Source organism: Sciurus vulgaris, assembly GCF_902686455.1.
Source record: "Sciurus vulgaris genome assembly, chromosome: 2".
NCBI lineage: Eukaryota > Metazoa > Chordata > Mammalia > Rodentia > Sciuridae > Sciurus > Sciurus vulgaris.
In genome coordinates this window covers 183,903,401-183,921,123 of record NC_136462.1, presented here as the reverse complement: position 1 = coordinate 183,921,123, position 17,723 = coordinate 183,903,401, and the positions used below count along the sequence as shown (strand labels likewise).

General features: G+C 44.7%; 1 protein-coding gene across 5 annotated transcripts in view; it reads left to right on the top strand.

Moving 5' to 3' along the window:
- Window positions 1-13,384: 13,384 nt before the first annotated feature.
- Window positions 13,385-17,723, top strand: part of KIAA1755 — a 41,318-nt gene continuing 36,979 nt past the window's right edge. For 2 of the 5 annotated variants that reach the window (XR_013762207.1, XM_079129420.1), the window contains exons 1-2: window positions 13,385-13,478; window positions 14,851-15,001. Coding sequence is in view for 4 of the 5 variants with exons in the window: in XM_079129420.1 (XP_078985546.1) it covers window positions 14,981-15,001 (21 nt within the window). In the remaining variant the exon portion in view is untranslated. Of the gene's footprint in view, window positions 13,479-14,777; window positions 15,002-17,723 lie in introns of those variants that run through there. The other 3 variants (XM_079129418.1, XM_079129417.1, XM_079129416.1) reach the window with 2 other exon arrangements.

Here is a 17,723-nt window from a genome sequence, read left to right as displayed (position 1 = left end):
CCAGAGACAAGGAACTGCTTTTGGCTGCCCTCGCAGCATGCTCTTCCTGCCTTCGAGCCTTAGCTCTTGCTGATTCATCTGCCTGGGCCCTTCCTCCTTTGCAGATGCCTATGGCTCCCTTCAGTTCTGCTGGAGTCACCACCTCCTCTGGGCAGCTTTTCTGACCATGCCTCTTTTTTTTTTTTTTTTTTTTTTTTTTTTTTAATCTATTTTTATTGTAAACAAATGGGATACATGTTCTTTCTGTTTGTACATGGAGTAACGGCATACCATTTGTGTAATCATACATTTACATAGGGTAATGATGTTTGATTCATTCTGTTATTTGTTCCTTCCCCCCCACCCCTTGCACCCCTCTTTTTCCTCTATACAGTCCCTCCTTCCTCCATTCTTGCCCCCCTACTACCCCCCATTATGTGTCATCATCTGCTTATCAGTGAGATCATTCGTCTTTTGGATTTTTGAGATTGGCTTATCTCACTTAGCATGATATTCTCCAATTTCATCCATTTGCCTGCAAATGCCATAATTTTATTACTCTTTATGGCTGAGTAATATTCCATTGTATATATATACCACAGTTTCTTTATCCATTCATCCATTGAAGGACATCAAGGTTAGTTCCACAGTCTGGCTATTGTGAATTGAGCAGCTATGAACATTGATGTGGCTGTATCTCTGTAGTATGCTGATTTTAAGTCCTTTGGGTATAGGCCAAGGAGTGGGATAGCTGGGTCAAATGGTGGGTCCATTCCAAGTTTTCTAAGGAATCTCCATACTGCTTTCCAGAGTGGCTGTACTAATTTGCAACCCCACCAGCAATGTATGAGTGTACCTTTTTCCCCACATCCTCTCCAACACCTATTGTTGCTTATATTCTTGATAATTGCATTCTAATTGGGGTGAGATGGAATCCTAGTGTAGTTTTGATTTGCATTTCTCTTATTACTAGAGATGGTGAACATTTTTTCATATGTTTGTTGATTGCTTGTAGCTCTTCTTCTGTGAAGTGTCTGTTCATCTCCTTACCCCATTTGTTGATTGGGTTATTTGTATTCTTCCTGTAGAGTTTTTAGAGTTCTTTATATATTCTGGAAATTAGTGCTCTATATGAAGTATGAGTGGCAAAGATATTCTCCCACTCTATAGGCTCTCTCTTCACATTGCTGATAGTTTCCTTTGCTGAGAGAAAGCTATTTAGTTTGAATATATCCCAGTTATTGATTCTTGCTTTTATATCTTGTGCTATGGGAGTCCTGATAAGGAAGTCTGATCCTAAGCCAACAAGTTGAAGATTTGGACCTACTTTTTCTTCTATAAGATGCAGGGTCTCAGGTCTGATTTCAAGGTCCTTGATCCATTATGAGTTGATTTTTGTGCAGGCTGAGAGATAGGGGTTTAGTTTCATTCATTTAGTTGCATATGGATTTCCAGTTTTCCCAGCACCATTTGTTGAACAGGCTGTCTTTTCTCCATTGCATATTTTTGGCACCTTTGTCTAGTATGAGAAAATTGTATTTATTTGGGTTTGTGTCCGTGTCCTCTATTCTGTATTATTGATCTACCTGTCTATTTTGGTGCCAATACCATGCCGTTTTTGTTACTATTGCTTTGTAGTATAGTTGAAGTTCTGGTATTGCGATACCCCCTGTTTCATTCTTCCTGCTAAGGATTGCTTTAGCTATTCTGGGTTTCGGATTCTTCCAGATGAATTTCACAATTGCTTGCTCTATTTCTGTAAGGTACATCATTGGGATTTTAATTGGAATTGCATTGAATCTGTATAGCACTTTTGGTAGTATGGCCATTTTGACAATATTAATTCTGCCTATCCAAGAACGTGAGAGATCTTTCCATCTTCTAAGGTCTTCCTCAATTTCTTTCTTCAATGTTTCGTAGTTTTCATTGTAGAGATCTTTTACCTCTTTGGTTAGATTGATTCCCAAGTATTTTATTTTTTTTGTGGCTGTTGCAAATGGAGTTGTTTTTCTCATTTCCCTTTCAGCTGTTTCGTCGCTTGCGTATAAAAATGCTTTAGATTTATGCGTGTTGATTTTATAGCCTGCTATTTTGCTGAATTCATTGATGAGGTCTAGAAGTTTTCTGGAGGAGTTTTTTTGGATCCTCTAAATATAGAATCATGCCATCACTATTTGCTAATAGTGACAGCTTACGTTCCTCTTTTCCTATTCGTATCCCTTTAATTTCTTTGGTTTGCCTAATTGCTCTGGCTAGAGTTTCGAGGACAATGTTGAATAGAAGTGGTGAAAGAAGACATCCCTGTCTTGTTCCTCTTTTTAAAGGGAATGGTTTCAGTTTTTCTCCATTAAGAATGATGTTGGCCATGGGCTTAGCATAAATAGCCTTTACAATGTTCAGGTATGTTCCTACTATCCCTATTTTTTCTAGTGTTTTCAGCATGAAGGGGTATTGTATTTTGTCGAACGCTTTTTCTGCGTCAATTGAAATAACCATATGATTCTTATCCTTAAGTCTACTGACATGATGGATTACGTTTATTGATTTACAGATGTTAAAACATCCTTGCATTCCAGGGATGAACCCCACTTGATCGTGGTGCACAATTTTCTTAATATGTTTTTGGATACAGTTTGCCAATATTTTGTTAAAGATCTTTGCATCTATATTCATCAAGGATATTGGTCTAAAATTTTCTTTCCTTGATGTGTCTTTGCCTGGTTTGGGTATGAGGGTGATATTAGCTTCATAGAATGAGTTCGGTAGGGTACCCTCCTTTTCTATTTCCTGGAATACTTTGAGAAGTATTGGAATGAGTTCTTCTTTGAAGATCTTGTAGAACTCGGCTGAGAATCCGTCTGGTCCTGGGTTTTTCTTGGATGGTAGATTTTTAATGGCTTCTTGTATTTCATTGCTTGATATTGATCTGTTTAAATCGTGTATGTCCTCCTGGTTCAGTCTGGGAGGAGCATATGTGTCTAGAAATTTGTCAATGTCTTCGGTAGTTTCTATTTTGTTGGAATACAGATTTTCAAAGTAGCTTCTCATTATGTTCTGTATCTCAGTGGTGTCTGTCATGATATTTCCTTTTTCATCATGAATTTTAGTAATTTGAGTCTTCTCTGTCCTCTTTGTTAGTGTGGCTAAGGGTTTGTCTATTTTGTTTACTTTCTCAAAGAACTAACTTTTTGTTTTGTCAATTTTTTGAATTGTTTCTTTTGTTTCAATTTCATTGATTTCAGCTCTGATTTTAATTATTTCCTGTCTTCTACTACTTTTGCTGTTATTCTGTTCTTCTTTTTCTAGGGCTTTGAGCTGTAATGTTAGGTCATTTAGTTGTTGACTTTTCATTCTTTTCTGGAATGCACTCCATGCAATGAATTTTCTTCTTAGTACCGCTTTCATAGTGTCCCGGAGATTTTGATATGTTGTATCGTCATTCTCATTGACCTCTAAGGATTTTTTTTATCTCCTCCCTGATGTATTTTGTTATCCATGTTTCATTCAATAGCATATTATTTAGTCTCCAGGTATTGGAGTAATTTCTGTTTTTTATTTTGTCATTGATTTCTACTCTCAGTCCATTATGATCTGATAGAACACAAGGCAGTATCTCTATTTTTTTGCATTTCCTAAGTGCTGCTTTGTGGCATAACATATGGTCTATTTTTGAGAAGGTTCCATGTGCTGCTGAGAAGAAAGTGTATCCACTCTTGATGGATGGAATATTCTATATATGTCTATTAAGTCTAGGTTATTGATTGTGTTATTGAGTTCTGTGGTTTCTTTGGTTGGTTTTTGTTTGGAAGATCTATCTAGTGGTGACAGCGGTGTGTTAAAGTCACCCAGAATTATTGTGTTGTGGTCTGTGTGATTCCTGAAATTGAGAAGGATTCGTTTGATGTACAGGAATGCACCATTGTTTGGGGCATAAATATTTACTATCATTATGTCTTCCTGATTTATGGTTCCCTTAAGCAGTATGAAATGTCCTTCTTTATCCCTTCTGACTAACTTTGGCTTGAAGTCCACTTTATCTGATATAAGGATGGAAACCCCTGCTTTTTTACTGAGTCCGTGTGCATGGTAGGTTTTTTCCCCATCCTTTCACCTTTAGTCTATGGATGTCTTTTTCTATGAGAATGAGTCTCTTGCAGGCAGCATATTGTTGGGTCTTTCTTTTTAATCCATTCTGCCAGTCTATGTCTTTTGATTGATGAGTTTAGGCCATTAATGTTCATGGTTATTAATGAGATATGATTTGTAGCCCCAGTCATTTGGCTTGTTTTTGGTTTTTAGGTTGGCTTGGTTTCTCCTTTGAGTGGTTTTTCTCTAAGGTAGTTCCTCCCTTTGCTGACCTCCATTGTTGTTTTTCATTTCCTCCTCATGGAATATTTTGTTGAGAACATTCTGTAGTGCAGGGTTTCTATTTGTAAATTCTTTTAACTGTTGTTTATCATGGAAGGGTTTTATTTCATCTTCAAATCTGAAGGTTAGTTCTGCTGGGTATAGGATTCTTGGTTGGCAACCATGTTCTTTCAGAGCTTGAAATATGTTGTTCCAGGCCCTTCTAGCTTTTAGAGTCTGTGTTGAGAAGTCGGCTGCTATCCATATTGTTCTCCCTCTATATGTAATCTGATGCTTTTCTCTCGTGGCCTTCAAAATCCTATCTTTATTTTGAATGTTAGGCATTTTTATGATAATGTGCCTTGGTGTGGATCTGTTGTGATTTTGTGCATTTGGTGTTCTGTAAGCCTCTTGTATTTGATTTTCCATTTCAATCTTCAGGTTTGGGAAATTTTCTGATATTATTTCATTGAATAGGTTGTTCATTCCTTTGGTTTGTATCTCTGTGCCTTCCTCAGTCCCAATAATTCTTAAATTTGGTCTTTTCATGATGTCCCACAGTTCTTGGAGATTCTGTTCATGATTTCTTACCATCTTTCTGGGCAACTTTATTTTCAAGATTCAATATTTTGTCTTCATTGTCTGAGGTTTTGTCTTCCAAGTGGTCTAATCTTTTGGTGATGCTTTCCATTGAGTTTTTTATTTGGTTTATTGTCTCCTTCATTTCAAGGATTTCCATTTGGTTTTTTTTTTTGAGAATCTCTATCTCTTTGTTGAAATGATCTTTTGCTTCCTGCAGGTGCTCTTTCAGCTTATTGGTATTATTCATTGCCTGCATTTGCTGTCTTATCTCATTCTTTGCTTCACGAATCATCTTAATCATGTATAATCTGAAGTCCTTTTCTGACATTTCTTCTAACATACTGTCATTGGATTCTATTAATATAGAATCTAGATTTGTTTGGATCATTTTCTTCCCTTGTTTTCTCATGTTGTTCATGTATCTTCCCCTCTAGCAGTGCAGATCTGGGGTATTACAGATTTCCCCCTATAGGCTTATAGTGGCCCTATAGGTTCCCAAAACCCTTTCTTTAAGGGAAGATCAATATTAGCAGTGCCCAATTCAGACACTATACAATCCTAGACCAAATAGCCCCTATGAGGACAATAACAAAATTGTCATAATAAACAGAATGAGTTAAAATATTATCTTCAGTAAAACAAACAAATTTGCAATAAAGTCTTCAGTTTCAAATGGAGGACAAAGAGGATGCAGAGGGATGTAGAATGCGGCAGTTAATGGGATAAGAAAATAATATATAGAAGTTCTAGATAATAGGAAGGGTGAGAGTGTAATCAAAAGAAATTGGATGTTAGCAGGCAAGAAAGGGAGAAAGAGACTCTGAGGGAACAAGTGAACGAAAGGAAAAGAGAGCAAGAAAAGTAAAGAAATAAAAAACTTTTTCAATAAGGAGAAAAAAGAAAATCTACAGTATAACAGTCATATACTAATGAAACCTCCCAGAGTTCAGTAGCCTGATGCATGAGAGGTACCTGACAATGAGCTTCAAGCCTCCAGCAGGCGTCTCAGGATGGGATTTGCCCCACCTAAAGATCGGAGCTACGGCTTCCAAGATTATCCAAGATGGCTGCTCTGGCTTCCAAATGTGTTGGCAAATGGGGAGCTGCAGCTCAGGGTGTGGCTGTGGTCAGCAGGAGGTCCTGGAGGCGGGTTGCAGTTGGTCAGGCCAGGGTCCTAGAGGTCAGGTGTGTTTGATGTGGTTGTGGGATCCTGGAGGCCGGGTGCAATCAGTTGGTCTGGGGTCCCGGTGATAGGGCGCAGTCAATTCATCTGGGGGTCCTGGTGGCAGGGAGCAGTCAGTCGATGTGAGGGCCCCAGAGGCAGGGAGTGATTGGTTGGGCTGAGGGATCCTGGAGACGGGGCTCAGTCAGTCTGGCCAGGGGTCCTATGGGGCCTGGCTGTTGTCTGAAAATGGCGGCAGCCACGTGTAATCAAACCTGCAGGTACTGTGACAATGAACTTCCAGGGAACAGCAGGCAGCAGGTGCTCCACTGGCGATCAGCAATCAGATTGCTGACTGTTGTCGGTCGATCGGGAGGTGAACCTCATGCATTGGGTGATGGACAGGCGAGAGACAGGCAAATGGTGGATGATAGGCACCTGACAGTGAGCAATATGCACTCAAAAAACACGTGGATATGCTGGCAGACTGTCCCGGCCCCCTCCCGCGCCACCACCACTGTCCCACAGGCTCCGCAGAATCCTCCTGCTCCTGCCAAAACTTTTCCCATTAATCTGACCATGCCTCTTTGCCTGCTGGGTTCTCACTTCCTCCATATGCCCATTCCTGGGCCCCAGAAATGTCTCAGACATTTCAAATGCATTTCTTATCACTGTGCTTTGGAAGAATGGGCTTGTTTGTTTGCTTTCTCGTGAGCTTATTGTGAGCATATTGTGAGCAAACCCCCTCTCTGGGAAATCCTTAGTAAAGGGCCTGGTACGCTAGTAGTGGCTGTCTTGATGAATGAATGAATGAATCCATTGGTTAGACTGGATCCAGCCATACATCTTGCTCTAAGATCCTAAGCAGGTCCCTGTCCCTCTCTATGTCCTATTGTTTTTCAATCTTTATAAACAAGGGTCTAGAACCAGCTATATTTATTAAAACTGCAATTTCCAGTCCTAGCCCTTTGGGTTCTGAGCTTTCCGGGGAAGAGGTTATGTCTGTGTGTAATAAACCCCTACAAGTCATTCTTCTGTGACAACAGATGGAACTATGCCTTTGGAGGCCCCTTCCCACTCTGCAGACCTGAGAGTCTGCTTTGTAAGAAACCAGAAAGCAGAAGCAGCACTTGAGGGCCTTAGAGGAGAGTCCTGGAGGACTCCCAGGGTGGGGACAGGAAGAAAAGTGACCGCCTCCCCTCCCCCCTCTCCCCAGGGCCACAGACTGAGTCTGGGAAGGAAAACAAGCACAGCTGCCCAGGACAATTCAGCTCTTTCATCAGCAGCTGCGTTCTGGGCTGGCTGGAGGGTGAGACCAGCATGACCCCGGCCCCCTCCTTGTCGCTGGAGTACCCGCCCAGTGTTTTCACACTGAGGGAAGAGGCCTGGAGTGTCATGGGTGTCCCTGGATCCCCAGAATGGGGGAAAGGAGGGAGAGGAAGCCAAGGATTGGGGGAGGGAGACGTCAGTGCCCAGGGCCCCAGGGGAATGGGAAAGCCTGGCTACATGGAGGCCATTGTGGGGATGCGGCTGGGGGACAGTTTTTTTCAGTTCCGCCCTGCAAGGTCATGTGGGCAGATTCTACATTCCCCCCCAGCCCCCAATATACCCCAGCTTCCCTGTGAAATGAGTGCCCCGCAGATCTGGTGATGCTGGAAAGAGGCCTTCCGGGTGCCTGCCATTCCCAGCATTCCATGTTGGGGGTTAGATCGATCCCTGGGCTAGGGGTCAGGATGGTGGATTCAAATCCTGACTCTACCATGGACATCTTGCAAGGCAGGAGGGGGTAAAATGGAGGGTCTCTGTACCCCGTCGTTGCTGGGCATGTCTGAGTACATATTATCCACACGACATCCCTGTGGACACTGACCTCGATCACCTGGCTGAGGTAGTATTTGTCAGTAAAGTCACTCTCCCCGCTCCCCACACTATACTCTTTGGAAGGAAGTCACTAAGTGCGGTTCACACTTTGGAGGGGGAAGGATGCTCCCTCTCCTTAGGGCGCGGTACCCACATGAATCATTTGGTATTCTTCCGCATGGGAGATCTGTCCGTTCGCTCCCATTTATTTATTCATTCACTTACTTCTGTCAGCAGAACGCTTTATTTCCTCACTCAGATCTTTCCAGCATGGGTCACTGGAAGGTCTTTCAAGAGTCCTGTGTCCCTTTGTCGTGCCTCCCCCACTGTGGGGCTTTTCCGTTTGCTTAAGCATCTGCTTACCTTTTGATGTGCCATGATGCTCCAGGGTCATCGCGGGTATTTCCTATTCCAGACCTAGAACCAGCTGTTTCTCCAGCTGTTTTCCCTGGTTGCTCTCACTGGAGAAAGGGATTAGACACCCACCTCTGCATACTTGGTGTGCTCGTTGCTACTGGGATGTCAGGGGCTTCTGAGCTCTCGGTCAGCTGATGGAGCAAGAGAATACAGATGTCTATAACTTCTGTAAAATATTTTGTATCTATCTATCTATCTACCTGTATCTTTATTACACTACCATCTCCAACTGTATTCTCTAGCTCATGAATTATCCTACTTCCTGACTTGTTTGTACTCTCTCACTCAAACGGGGAGACCCAAGCCCTTCTTCTGATGATCACGTGGTGAGAACTTGGGCTAGTGGCGCCCCCTGGACTTGGCTCCTCTTGACTGGGCCTCCTCGTCTTTGAGCTCACTTGCTGTCTGTCTGACACAGAGGCTGGACTCTGCCATTCCTCTTAGGACCCCCCTGGCTTTGCTTAGTGGGGAATGGCACTTATGAACCCAGATCTGGCACCAAGTGTGCTCATTGCTGTGGGGATGTTGCTGTTCCCTGGTCACTGGTGCCAAATTCTTCAAGTAAAATTAGAAGGCACAGAGCCCACCCCCATTTGAAGCTTCCTTTCCCCATAGTAAGAACCCTAATTCCTAAAACATGGATGTGTTCACACCGTTCTTCCATCACATGACACAGAGATAGTAATTTCAGAATTACAACATCAATCTCTTAGACTCCTAAGGCCAAAAGTACTTGATAACTTTCTTTGTGTTATTAATTTGATATACAGTTAAGTTCATCTTTCTTTTTTAAGTTTAGAGTTTACATTATTATCTTTTTATTTAATTTTATTTTTTTAACATGTATTTACATGATTAAAAAGTTGGGACCACATAAAATTATTTTCAGGGAAATGTTATTCCCCTCTCTTTTTTCCTCCATTATATTCCCACCAAGTCCTTAAGAGTAACCATTTTCAATTAGTTTCCGTTTTTTCCTTCTTTTTTTTTTTGCATAATGAATTTCGTAAATGAAATATTTTTATTAAGTGAAAGGTGGCATACTATATCCAATCCTTTGTACCCTAATTTTATTTTTTTGCTTAACTACATATGTTGGAAATCCCTCCATATAGGCCATGTGTATAACATTCACTTGTATACCTTAGTTTTCTCATCCAGTTTTATATGAATAAATATTTTGCTATTAATATGATCCTTTGATGAACTTAATAATAAATAGCATTGTGCATAAAGTTGTTCTTCTTTTTGCTTTTGTATTTGTGGGATTGCATTGCCACTGTATATCCTAGACATGAAAGCACGAGTCAGAAGATAAGTGCATGCATTGTTTCACTGGATATTACCAATTCCCTTTATAAGGCTTGCTACCACCGGACATCTTCAGGTGTTGGTCAGTTTTCCATTACTGTAACAAAATACCTGAGAAAATCAACTTATAGAGAGAAGGTTTATTTTGGGTCATGGTTTCAGTCCACAGTCAACAGGCTCACTTGCTTTGGGGCTTGTGGCAAGACAGTGCTTTATGGCAGGAAGTATGTGGTAGAGGAAAGCTGTTCATTTCATGGTGGGGAAGAGAAATCTGCAGGGACTGGATACCCAGCACCCACTTCAAGGGTACATTCCTTAAGACCTAAGACCTCTGCCTCGGCTCATCTCCAAAGGTTCCATCATGTCTTAATAGCACCAAGTTGAGACCCAAGACCTTAACACAAGAGCTTTGGAGTGACATTCCAGATCCAAACCATGGCACCCACAACAATGTGGGTGATTGTGCCTATGTGCCCAGAGCCTCCCCCACACGTGTTGTCTGACTTTGAACATTTGCCAACGTAATAGATGAGAAGCAGCATTTTAACACAGTTTTGATTGGTACTAAACCTTCTCCTATGGGTCAGTCCATCTGTGTCTCCGTTTCTCCAGGACATGAGCTGTGTCATTCCAAACAATGCTGACACAGTGGATCTCAGGGTGGGCCTAGCCCCACGGGTGGTTGGTGACTGTAATACCCACCATGCCTTTGAGGCCAGTGACCTCCCCAGAGGGTCACAGCTCCTCACTTCCCCTTTCTGATTCTTGAAGGCCACCAGCCCTGCTCTGAGTCCCCAGCTGGCTGAGGGAGGAATGCTTCCCTTGCACAAAGAAGGCTCTGAGCGAGGAGGATGACGAGGCTTCTGAGAAATGCTGGAGTCTTGACCTTCTCCACTGTTCAGAGGGTCTGCCGGGCCAAGGACCCTGGGTGGGAAGGACAGTGGGGACTGCTGCCGGAGGAAGCTGGGCTGGAGACACAGGGCACCCTGTCTTCCAGGGTGGTTGTTGCAGCTTTTGGTTGAACCCTTGGCTCGAGACTCCTCTACTCCATCCTCCCGCTCCTGGCTATCTCAGTGACCAGCCTAAAATTTAGAGATGACCATGGCACTCCTGGATTAGAAATTCTTCCAGCTTTCCAGGGCGTCAAACCCATTTGAGATTTCCCTTACTTTTCCATGGAACCTCCACTCCTACCTAGTACACCTTTCACCCATCCATCCATCCATCCATCTATCCATCTTCTATCCATCCATCCTTCCACCCATCCGTCCATCTATTTGTTATAGTTGTCTATTAATGCTTAACAAATTATTTCACAACTCAGAGCCAGAAACAACAATAAACTCATTGTTTCCCATAGTTTCTGTGGATCTGGTGTTTGGAAGCACCTTCACTGGGTGGCTCTAGCTCAGGGTCTCTTGTGAGGTTGTATTCAAGTTGTCATCTGGGGCTGCAGTCATCTGAGGCTGCGCTGGGCTGAGGAGCCACTTCTAAGTGAGCTGGGCTCACTCAAATGACTGGCAATCATGCAGGCTGATGGCAGGAGGCCCCAGTCCTCACCACTTGGGTGTTTCCACACGGCTGGTTGAGTGTCCTCACAACATGGTGGATGGCTTCCTCCATAGCAAGTGATCCAAGAAACAGCAATGCAGCTACCATAATGACCTAGTCTCTGAAGTCAGACACCATTGCTTCCTCCACATTTGATTCTTTACAGGTCTCAGAGTCCAGACCACACTGAAGGGGATTTCACCTTTAAAAAGGAGGAGCATTAAGAAAACTGTGGGCACATCTTAAAACCCTCACACTACCCATCCACCTAGCTGACAAGCACTTCTTTAGCTCTTACTGTATGCCTTGACCAGTGAACAACACATAGTCCAGAACCTCAAGGAGCAGCAGGTCTAGATCAAGGTGCACACTCAGATGTCCACAGCCTTCAGGAAGTGGTGTGGATGAGCCAGTGAGCCAGGCAGGGGCTTCGGTGAGCTGGATTGTGGTGCCTGGACAGAGGAAGAGGAGTTTAGGTGAAGCCTCCCAATTTTTACATGTTGACAACTAATTCCATGGTAGGCTTTTTAAACTTCTGTTTGCCTGATTTTGTGAGTCCTCTGCCAGCTGGCAAACTTTGACACAGCCACACCAGATTTCTCCATCTTCCCCGCAAACGTTAATTCATTCAACAAACATTTGTATGCTCCTTTCCACGCATTGAGGAAGCAACTTGCAGTGACCAGCTGTGTGCTGTGTCTTTGGCTTGAAATACTTTTTCACCTTTCTCCCCACAGTGAAGTAGTTCCTTCTAATGGAATAGTTCCTTCTATTTCAGAGCAAATGCCCCTTCCCTTGGGAAACCTCCTTTAGCTTGACCTGGAGTGTGTCACTGGTTCCTCCTTGAGCTGCTACCACGTTTGTCTCTACGACTCCATCAACGACCCCTGCCCCACTAAGCAGAGGGAGGCAGAGCTTCCCAGAGGAAGTCAGCCTGGAAGGATGCACAGGACTTGCAAAGAAGGAATTCCCTGGTGGGTTGGGGGGAGGAGAGGATGAGCCACACCATAAGCAGAAAGTGGGAGGTGCTCAAAGCTGGCAGGGTCTCTGCTCCTTCCCTCAAGACTGCCCCAGCAGCTGCAGGGCTTAGGAAGGCCTCCCCAGATGATGAGGGAGGAGCCCGATAGGCCCCAGGAGCCCAAAGCCACCAAGGGAGAAGGGAACAAGAAGCCCAGGTCCCGGATGAGTCACTGGTGGGAGTTTGTCCCACAAAAACAAAAAAGGGCTGGAGTGGGAGGAAAAGAGAAACTTCAGGGCGCAGGATAGAGGCTAAAGGACTTGCTGGTTGGGGCACTAATTGGCCCTCAGTGGCCCCAGGCCCCTGAGAACCCTGACTCTTGGCTTTCCCTCTACTGGGAGCCTGCCCCTTCTCTAGTCCTCATGGCAGCCCCCTTGCTGGCGGATGTCCCTGTCATTCCTGCCCCCTCCTTCTATCTCGTCTACCCAGCAACTAGAAGAATCTTTTAGGGGGAAAAACCCTTGTCTGACAATCTGATCACATTACTGTCCTCTTTAATTCCCTCTCACCGGTGGTTTTTGTGGCTCTAAGGAGAAAATTCAAATTCCCTGGTCTGCAGAGTCTTGCCCACTCTCCTGTCGCCCTGTGTTGGTCACTCTTGGCCTCTTCTGTGCTTCTAAAATGCTCTCATGTGGCAGGGGTTTTGCATGTGCTGTTCCTCTAACTGTTCCCCATGACTGTCACTAGTGAATGCTCCTGCTCTTTGTCTCAGCTGAAGCCCCCAGGGAGGGCCTCCCAGACCCCACTGGGTTCCTCTGATTCATGCTTTTCCTCTTTCCTTTAAGACTTCACTACTAAAGTCTCAAGGACTTGATCACTAGCCAGCGTGGTGGTATCTGCCTGTCCATAATCCTAGCTATTCAGGAGGCTGAAGGAGGCCGAGGCAGGAGGATGGGGCCCATGTTCCTGTTATGGTTTGGATGTGAGGTGTCCCCCAATAGTTCACATGTGAGACAGTGCAAGAAGGTTCAGAGGAGAAATGACCAAGTTGTGAGAGTCTTGACCCAATCAGTGAATGAATCCCCTGATGGGGATTAACGCAATGGTAACTGAAGTGGTGGGTGTGGCTGGAGGAGGTAGGAATTAGGGCGTGGCTTTGGGTATATAGTTCTATCTGGCGCGTGGAGTCTCTGCTTCCTGATCATCATGTGAGCTGCTTCCCTCTGCCACACTCTTCCGCCATGATGTTCAGCCTCCCCTCAAGCCCTAAGGAATGGAGCCAGCTGCCTATGGACTAAGACCTCTGAAACTGTGAGCCCTCAAATAAACTTTTCCTCCCCTAAAATTGTTCTGGTCACTTCTATAGTCACAGCAGAGAAAAAGCTGGCTACAACAGTTCCCACCACCCTCCTGGTTTCCGGGAGAACCTATCCCTTCTCCAGGCAGCCCTGGGGAGAGACACCATCCCGTGCCCCCACCCAGGGGCGGGCATATGAGCTCTTCCAGCCAATTAGAATGCCCTCATTACCCTAGGCACAGAGATTGGTTCGTAAATAGGCACGTGGCCCAAGCAAGGCCAATCAGGGAATTATTATGATACCAGGAAAAAGTCTTGTCCTTGTGGTAGGATTGCTGAACTGAGACCCTGTAGGCACAGAACCATTGTCTGGTGGTAGGGACGATGATCTGGCACCCCCTTCTCATTTATAAGACTCTTACAGTCCCTTTTCACTTAAGCGAGGTCGAGTTGAGCTTCTGTCACTTGCAATCAGTGCCATCAAGTCCTTGATGGAAAGGGCCAGTTTTTCCAGGGCGGGGTGGAAGGTTACGCTACTGTACCCTGCAGTCTCCCTGCCTATCATTCGTTGCCCCACCCTCACAAAAACCACTGCACCCCCTCTTCATCCATCAAAGAGAGCACCACTCTTTCCAACCCAGCCCGCTGCAGCTCGGGGCTCACGCCACCTGTGCCCTCTGGGAATCAGATGTCAGAGACAGAGCCGTGCAAGAGCTTAATGGGGCCAACAGCCATGAAGGTGAAGGGGAGACAGACCAGGAGGAGCAAGGGAGAGCCACTGGACCCTGATGCAGATCCAAGTTCTGTTAAAGGAGCAGGCGAGGGAGGAGGACTGGTTGGAAAGGGCTGCAGACTGCAGCACAGCGCGGAGAAAGCCTTATCCAGAAGCCCACCAGGAAGCACTGGTAGAGGAGAAGAGTTCCACATTAAGCGGAAGTGTGGAACGCTTGAACTATGGTTTCATTATGTTTGGTCCCCACCAAAACTCAAACATCAAGGTGGTGGCCTTTGCCAGGTGTAGCATCTGACCTTGAACTCTCCAGCTACCAGAATCATGAGTTGAATAAACCTCTTTTCTTTATAAATTACTTGGTCTCAGGGATTCTGTTACAGCAACAGAAAATGGACTAAGGCACCTTGCTCACAGTGCTTGTTAGGGGCTGCCCAGGAAGCGTGCAGTCTTGGCTCAGATGCTGAAGCAGATCCTCATGACATCATGTATCATGGGCTCTTTCTTGAAGGGGGCTCTCCACGGCTGTTACACTGCCGTAGGACCTACTTATTATAAGAAGGGCTTGTAAGGGGTTCTAAGACAAGATTCAGACCCAAGCATTCTGCTCTGGAGCCTGTGTCTTCTTTAATGCCAGTCTGCCTTATCCATCTTAGACCTCAGATGACAAATAAACGTGGAACCATGAGAAACCACATCAGTTGGTAGCAGCTGCCTGCATTCTGTGTTGAGGAAGATTCTGAAGTTGCTTCTGGGTTCAACAGGAAGTTCCATGATTGATTCTTGATGTCTATTGTGCATAGGAAGGTGAGTATATACAGGCGTGCCAAGTATTTGGCATCCTTCAAGTAGAAATGTGTATTTATTGAACGAGTGAATGTATCCCGAATCCCATAACATTCTGCTTAAATTAGGCTGTTCCCTTCTCCCAAATAAGCCTGAGCTCTGGTGAGGTGTCCTTGAACCTGGCTCTGAGAATCTCAAAATCATAGGTAGAAGTGCCATTTGCTGAGGACCTATTATACACCTGGTACTATTTTAAACTTTTTCAATGCATTATCTCACTGGATTCTCACAATCCAGTGAGAAGAAGAGATTATAACCTCTTAGGCTGAGGAAACTCTAGCTCTGAGAAGGGAGGGATCTACCCAGGACCACCCAGAAAATCAGCAGCAGAGACCATTTCCACATCCCTTCTCCATTTTCTTCACCCCACCATCTCCACCGTCTGTCAGATAAATGATGAATTTTGTTGTTTCTCAAAATCTAGTAGCAATCGGAGCATGATTCAGTTATTCATTTGCCAAAGAGAGAGGAAGTGAATGCTTGAATGGTCCTTGGAAAATTCTTTGGAAAGTCCCTGAGAGACGAATGAAGTCCAGGCCCAGATTGAACCTACATATTAGAGGCTGATTTCCCAACCATCGATCCCTAAACATAAACAGACACTATTTTATGTCCTGCCAAATAGGACATAAATGCTGAGAAATTTATATTCACTAACTGATTGAATCCCCTACCACAGTCCCCATGAGGAAGTCTGAGGCTGTTTGTTCCTGTTCTTTCCAAAGGATGAATCTGAGATTGAGACAGTTCAGCTTCCTTGAGTTCACACATGATATGGGTCCAAACCACACAGGTACGTGCGCGCGTGTGCGTGTGTGTCAGCGGTGTTGGTTGCGTGTGGAATTGTATCACATGCAGAGTGTAGTTTTGGAAGAACATGGAAGAACATGCAGAGTGTAGTTTTGGAAGAACATAAAGGTGTGAAGGGTGTCCAGGCCCCCGGAGTGGACTGTACTGGTGCTTATTGTTAGAGGCTCAATCATGTCCATTCCTCCTTCTTATTCAATCTCATTTTCTCTTGGGTGACCTACCATTTATTCCTGATATGTGCAGTCTCAGTGGGACCCTGGGCACATGACCCTGTTAGAATCTCTTAAGGGTCTGAACTGAGCAAGGAGCGACCCCAGGCAGAAAGAATGTTTGGGATTCATTCAGCAACGTAGAGGATAACACAGTTTCTAGAATTCCCTAGTTTCGCCCTCTTCTGAAATCCACAGTTTACTGTGTATCTGACAATAGGCCATCTCTTTCTCAGCTTGTCATCTCTAAAAATGGAGACAATAATTCAATCCGTCTCATGACTCGCCCACGTAGGAAAGCATCTGCAAGTTCTTTTGGAAGGTTCTGGTTTGGTGTTTGTCTGTCTTGATGCAGTTCCCTCGGTCTGCAATGTTTCCAGTTCATTCCTGGAGACTCGTGGCCCCTGGAGCATCCTGCATGCTCTGTGCTTTCCAGAGGATGGGCCCCCAATCTTCTCGCTGATTCTGTGAGCCCCCATACCTTCCCAGTCCACACTTTCTCTGCTTAACTAATTCAAAATCTGTTTCTGTTGCCTGCAACCCCAGAATACTAGCTGTTATGTTAATTGTCTCATTGCAACCTGGGACTCTAAACCCTCCAAGCTACGACTGCCTGTCCCCACTCCTGCAGAATTCTGCAGCAGGCACCAAGTCTGTTCTCTCTTAAACATGTGCACTAATGACACCAAAACCACCCTGACTGTCCTGCGGGTGGTAAAGTGTTTTTCATTGCTTGATAAACACCATCAAGGGCTCCTCAGGGCTGTGTGGTGTAGCTGAACTATCGGGGATTGTTAGTCTCCAAGGAACGATGAGCAAATGGAGATCCATGGGTTGTGAAGGTACTTGTCAAAGGCTACAAGGTGAGATGGGGTGGCTCTTAGCTCAGGTTCCCTCTGCCAAAACACTGGGTCACCTATGGGGTTGGGAATTGGGCCATGGACAAGTCTTGGGTTTTGAACTTAACCCTTACCACCAGCTTATCCTTTTTTTCAGTTCTTTGCTCAGTTCTGATTTCTTTCAACTTAATGCTACCTCAGGACCTTTACACATACTGTTCTCACTGACTGGAACTCTGTTTCTCTACCCAACCTGCCACCCCACATGCTGTTCCTGGAATCCCTCCCTCTCAGAACAAGCCATTACTTTCCCCTTGTAGGTGATCCGTCCTAAGCAATCCCTCTGCAGTTCCTGATGTCAACATTTGTGTCTTTCCATCTTAGCAATTACCTCACTCAGTTATTTTTCTGCTTATCTGTTTCTTACCTGACTTCCCCATTAGATTCTGTTATCTGAGAACAGAGACTGTCTTGTTCTGGCTCAGTGCTTGGCACAGCATTTGATAAATAAATGGACGAATCCCTGAGTCCTCCACCCAGAAATAACTTTGGCTGTTTGGACTCCTCTAACAAAACACCTTAGGCTGGTGATTTCTAAGCAACAGAAACTTATTCCCAGTTTTGGAGTCTGGGAAGCCCAAGATGAAGGCACAGCAAGGTTGGGTGTCTGGTGGGGGACCTATGTTCTGCTTCACAGATGGCGCCTTCTAATTGTGTCCTCACATGGTGGAAGGAGTGAGGCGGCTCTCTGGGTTCCACAACCCCTCCCACACCAGGTACTGGGATTGAACCCAGTGTGCTCAACCACTGAACAACATTCCCAGG